Here is a 6,000-nt window from a genome sequence, read left to right on the forward strand (position 1 = left end):
ACTCACATTGCAGCTGGAGGTCACACCGTCGCCACCAGCGCACACCATGTTGGTCTTCACGGAGCTTCCCCACCAGCTAGCGCTGGAGCAGGTGGCATAGTCCACAACCAGCAGACGGCCCTGCTGCAGGACGTCAGGAGTGGCTCCATTGGCTGAATGAGACCACAGAGAAGGCATGAGGGGGCAAAGAGACTCCCACATAAAGAGAGAACAAGGACTGCCAGGGATGTGCTTGCCATGAACGCAGGAAGACCTGAGTTCAGATCTCCAATGCGCGCGGAAAATGCCAAGTGTGACTGTGGGGGTGGGGACGGAGACAGGAGGATTCCTAGAGCTTGCTAGTCATGTGTGAGAGAAGCTTCGCTGCTGTGTCTTCTGTCCAACCCTTCCTTTCTGGTCCAGTTTACTTTCTCCCATCCACACAGTTGCTGCTGGTGGCCATGTTAGTTAGCATTGTGTCCTCAGTTGATTGGTTGGTGTTTGGACTATTGGTGATTGGTTCAGGGCGAGCATCTGACTCAACCCAAAGCCAATGAGCTCCTTCCTCTGGGATTCTGGCATTGGCAGTGGCTGCCATTTTCTTTTGTGTGGCGAAGGATGAAGCAGAAAAGACACTCTGAAGTAGAGCTTCACGTTGCTCACAGGCTCCAAATTCCTTGATATAGAATGTTCCCGACATCTAGCTGTGTGTCTACCCTTGGGTTAGAATTCCTCTTTTTGCCTGGCTAGTTCCACAGGTTTCTTACTTTACTATGAGAGGGAGCTGTCTGGACCACTCTAGCTGGCAGAAAAAAATACTCCGCCAGCTGGTCAAGGTAGTTTTCCTCATGGCCCAAATGACATTGTCTACATCACTGCCACAGTTGGCCAGAATAAAGTTCATTTCATTTCCCGGGTGTGTGTGTCCATGTGGAGGTCAGAAGTCAACCTCTACTGCAGTTCTCAACCTTCCAAACGCTGCGACTCTAAATACATACAGTTCCTCATGTTGTGGTGACCCCCAACCGTAAAAGTATGACTGCTACTTCGTAACTAATTTTGCTACGATTATGAATCATAATATAAATAACAGATAAACAGAATATTTGATATACGATCCTGAGGGGTCGTGACCCACAGGTTGAGAAACACTTCTCTAGCGCCATCTGCCTTGACTTTTCAGTTAGGGTCTGTCACTAGCTTAGGGCTCACCCAATAGGGTAAGACTGGGTGGCTACTGATCCGTAAGGATCCCCACAGTTGGGATCGTAGGAACACACAACCACACCTGTCTTCTTTCAAGGGTTCTGAGGATGTATCTCCCCATGCTTGCAAAGCAAGCAGTTTACCAACTGAGTTAATCTCCCATTTCTCATTATCTTTCTTTAATCACAGTTTATCAGGCTCTTAAAACAGGTCAGTTGCCACAGTAATAGTTATTCCCATTTCACAGATGGGACTTGGAAGACTGCTCTAATTAGCACACAACTAATGCTTGGTTAACACCATCCAGGGGCCAAAGCATACACATCTTTGACATTCACCGCAGACTTTATACTTTAAAAGTGAGGAAATAGGTTTTACAAAGGGCCCATTCTGAGTGAAATGTGTATATCTAAGAAGCCAGGGCTAACCCCCCCCGCCCCCCAATTTCCTCATTGGTTTGGTGTTGGGCTTCATTGCTCTCTATAGAGAAGAAAATGGCCGCCACTGCAAACAGCTCTTTGTCTGGGAGAGGCGCTTCTCTAGTCCCAATTCCTATTGGCTTAGCTTGAGTCAGGTGCTCATCCCTGAGCCAATCACCAGTGATCAGAACACTAACCAATCATATGAGAGGACACAGTATAGCTAAACCTGGCCCAGCTTTCTGAGGAGGGTCTTGGGGATTTCACGGAGCTCCAGAAGATTGTGGTCACACAGTTTATGTTATTCTGAGCTCTGGCCTTGGGCCACATGCATGAAAGACACAGTGTGGTCCATGTAGCTCTCACTCCACCATAGTGAACTTGTGTGCAGTGGCTGCTGTGCACTGTAGTTACCAGTCATAAGCGCTTCCACGGACTGTCTTCTCTCGCCTTCTCTGTACCTTGTCAACTATATATAGCCTCTACTCCACTCCCTCCCCCTGCTGGTCTGTGCCCCATTTTACAGATGAGGAAGCCACCAGAACTCAGTAATGTGCCTGAATCACACAGCGAATAAAGCTGAGATTTGAACCCCGGACATATTTACCAGTCTCCTCTAAGGCAACCAAACACGGTAGGGACAGAGATAACAGCATCTCCCTTCCCTGCCAGGCCTTGGGGGTCCTCCCCGCCCCCACTCGCTTTCACTTACTCTGCAGCCGGCCCCAGCCTGTGACGTAGCAGGGGTAGTTGTTTGGCAGAATGGTACCAGCGGGTGGGAGGCAAGCCGTCTGGATCTTGCTGGTCAGGGCCACTGGGCTAGCCAGTTTGACCAGGGCAATGTCATTCCTAGGTCAGGTAAAAAGGTTAGAGCAGCAAGGGTGTTGACTATTCCTATCTAGCATTCTCATTTCCCATGTATGATCCCAGGCTGACCCAGCTGTCAGGGTAGCAGGATCTCCCACGGCCTTTGCTTCTCCCTTCTCTGATAACTCCACCATTGCCACCTCTGTGGCAGCTTTGTGGGATAGGGGTGGCTCCACTTCTAGGAGGGAAGAGCTCCCTCTCTTCTGTACAGAAGAGGCAGAGGAGGGGTGTGTCGACCCCCTCTCTGTGCTGCCGCCAACCCTACCCACTGAGAGCACCAGGCAGAAACATACCCGTTGGAGAGCTTTTGAGCGTTCCACTTCTCATGGACCACAAGCTTGGAGACCTGAACAGCCAGTGAGCCGGATTCCGAGGTGGAGAGGCTGTGTCGGCCCAGCAGCACGCGGTAGGTCCTAGAGTTGCTGTGAGGGGCAGAGCGAGAGGTCAGGGACCTCTTCCCCTCCCCCAACCCCTCCCTCCCGGTCTGTGAGCAAGGTCACCTCAGGACAGAATGCTATCAAGGAAACAATCCCTGCCCAGAACCATCACTGTTTTCCCCGGAAGAAAGGCAGGCATTGGGCTTCTTCTTCCTCCTTTATATTCTACTGGCACAGGGCATTCAGTGCATGTAGTGTATGCACAAGGGAACTCGATAACCCTGAACTACCATGGCCTTGCCCCTGTGTCTAAGGCAGACATGTGATGACTCTCTCCAGGCTCCCTTACAGAGCACTGACCAGTCTCCTCGGGGATCCATGCTCTAGTGTTGAGTGCCACTCCATGACACCGTGCACAGTTAGGCGAGCAGGGAACCACCGTGTCCAGTTACCTGATACAATGGGCAGCGGTCAGAACCCAGTTGTTGGCCACCAGGGAGCCTCCGCAGGTGTGGTGCCACTTTCCAGAGGAAAGGTACTGCAGGGAGACCTGGGGTGGGGGTTGGGGGCGGGAGAACAGGTGCTTGGGTGGAAGAAACTGGTTTCTCAGTTCTCCCATGGTTTGACAGCAGGCTGAGGCAGAGCGCTCAAGCCAGGTCCCATACTTAAGGGGCTATCCCTAGACCTCCAACCACTGAGGTAAAAATGTTTTCCTCCCCAACACACAGGGTCGGTTGGTACATAGTCATGGATGGTCTAGAGACTTTGACCCTCCTCCCTTTACCTCCTGAGTTCTGGGGCTACAGATGTGTGCCACTGAACCCAGTAAATTCTAGAGCTTTACAGGAAAAAAATGAAGACAAAAGCTGGCTGTGGTTGCACATGTGGTCTGAGATCTTAGTGCTTGGGTGGTGGAGAGAGAGAGAGAGAGAGATCAAGGACAATCTTAGCTAGGTAACAAGTTGCAGAACAGCCTGAGCTATACGAAACCTTGTCTCAAAGCAACAGCAAAACCTAACACAAATCTACGACGAACAAAATATTAAAAATTTCACTAACTAATCTCAACCCTCAGGGCGGTGGCTGAGACAGGAGGGTGAGAATTCGAGGCCAGCTTGGGCTACCTAGTGAGCCTGTGTTGTGGCCCTTAATCCAACCCTCATCCTATGTTTTCTTTCATTTCTGACAGTGTCTTGCTATGTAGCCCAGGCTGACCTTTAACTCCCAACCCCCACCGCCCTCAGTCCTCCAAGAGGTGAGATTGCAGGTGTGAGCCACCATGCCCGCTCACCCATTTCTTCTCAGTGCACAGCAGCCAGAAAAATCCTTTCTTAACGTTCAGACTGATGGAAGCTACGCTCTTCCCAGACCATCCAGAGCTTCCTCTCACGTAGTGTAATGTACTGAGGTCCTACACCATCTCTTTGACCTCATAGGCATTCAAGAACTAACTTTTCCCTCAAACCCCACCACCACCACCACCAAATTGGCCAAGGTTGTAGAAATGTATCCTATTGGTGCAGTTGTTTGTGCTGCCCTCTCCGTTTCCGGAGGCCTCATCTTTGTGTGCACGATAGACCCACCGGTGTGGCAGACTCACCTGCCAGGGCCAGCTGTTGGGACTGGCCTCTTGACCCCCAACTACCCTGCTCACATCATGCTGGACCTCGTAAGTGGGGTACCCGCAGCTGAGAGCTGTGAAGAGAGAGTTGAGAGAGAAGTGTGTTGGTTGGGAACGGTATTTGTGGACATATCTGAACCCTAACAGGAAACTCTTGCTTTGGAATGATCTTTGAGGTCCGTGAGTCCTGTCCTTCACCCCTGCTTCATAAGTCGCCTTTGTAACTGAAGCTGGCCTTAAATTTGCGACCCTCTTGTCTTAGGCTCCTGAGGCTGACACAAGGAGTGTGTCACCGTGCCCTACTCCATGTGTCCTATAACTGAGGGACCAACTGGAGAGGGGACAGCCACTGGAGGGAAGGACAGGAGGGTCCGGTTCCCAGCTTCAGCAGACAGAGGTTACCTCCAGCCACCAAGGCAGATAGCAGCAGTGTCCTGATCATGGTGTGTCCGTGGATGTCTGTATGTCTGGCCCTGACTAAGCTTTGTTTATATCCATGGCCTTATCTGTCAGAGAAGCGGGAGGAGTACGCAAGGTGGAGCTTTTCCCAAAGCCCAGTGGAATAAAGGGCTGGAGTCCAAATGTTTTTTTTTAATTTTTTCCATTTCCTTGCCATCCTGGAAGTACATTGAGAAACTTGTCAAAGATAGGTACCAAGTTGGCTTTGTTGGGTATGGCTGCACACACCCGGTACCCCAGCTCTGGGGAGGCAGAGGCAGGGTGATCAGGAGTTAAGATCGTCCATCGCTACATAGAGTGCTCCGGGCCAGCCTGGGCTACATGAGATTGTTTCACCCAAACCCCCTCCCCCCAAACAACAACAACAACTACCACCACCAAAGACACATAGATTCTATTTGCTTTCAAGAGACTTCTGCACGTTAGGGGAGGGTGAGCTTGTTCTAGCTCAACCCCTAATGCCCTGGAACAGGTAGAACCTTTCTTTATGGTCACAAGGGTCATGAGAGCAGCCATTTTGCTTGTTCTTGGGGTTGCTTTTTCCGAAGAAAAATACCAGACCAGCTTGCGAAGCATCCAGTTCGAAGCCAGCCTGGTCTACAAAGTGGGTTTCAGGACAGCCAGGGCTACACAGAGAAACCCTGTCTCAAACAAACAAATAAACAAGAAAGGAGAGAGAGAGAGAGAGAGAGAGAGAGAGAGAGAGAGAGAGGAGAGGAGAGAGAGAGAGAGGCAACTTCCTAAGTCTACCCTAAAGGTTAAGGCATTTTTGGATGCTGGTTGATGTTTGCTGTCTTGGTCAGTTGGGATCAGTTGGACCCAGTGACTTACTCAATCCCTTGTAAAACTGAGTTAAAGATTTCAGCAATATACTCCATTCCGTTCTCTGTGTGATGCTTTCTATGCTGTTCAATAAAGACAGAGCAAAGCCCTTCGTGAGGGACAGACAGACAGTCACCCAACAACAGACACATAGGCACAGAACACCCAGAAGAGACGATCTCACACGCAGGGTCAGATGCGGGCACAGGGACAGACAGATTTCCCAAGACAGCCTCCAGGTGGGCACAGG

The 6,000-nt window shown here is 50.6% G+C and overlaps 1 protein-coding gene across 2 annotated transcripts in view; it reads right to left on the minus strand.

Annotated features, from left to right (window-relative positions):
* Positions 1-5,563, minus strand: part of Cela2a (chymotrypsin like elastase 2A) — a 10,383-nt gene extending 4,820 nt beyond the window's left edge. Inside the window, 6 exon segments of one of the 2 annotated variants that reach the window (NM_012553.2) lie at positions 7-152; positions 2,317-2,453; positions 2,765-2,893; positions 3,301-3,398; positions 4,449-4,543; positions 4,872-4,932. In NM_012553.2, the coding sequence (NP_036685.1) occupies positions 7-152; positions 2,317-2,453; positions 2,765-2,893; positions 3,301-3,398; positions 4,449-4,543; positions 4,872-4,911 (645 nt within the window). In that variant the 5' untranslated portion in view covers positions 4,912-4,932. 2 annotated transcript variants of the gene reach the window in all.
* Positions 5,564-6,000: the final 437 nt, after the last annotated feature.

The sequence above is a fragment of the Rattus norvegicus genome, chromosome 5, assembly GCF_036323735.1.
Source record: "Rattus norvegicus strain BN/NHsdMcwi chromosome 5, GRCr8, whole genome shotgun sequence".
In the NCBI taxonomy this organism is placed as follows: domain Eukaryota; kingdom Metazoa; phylum Chordata; class Mammalia; order Rodentia; family Muridae; genus Rattus; species Rattus norvegicus.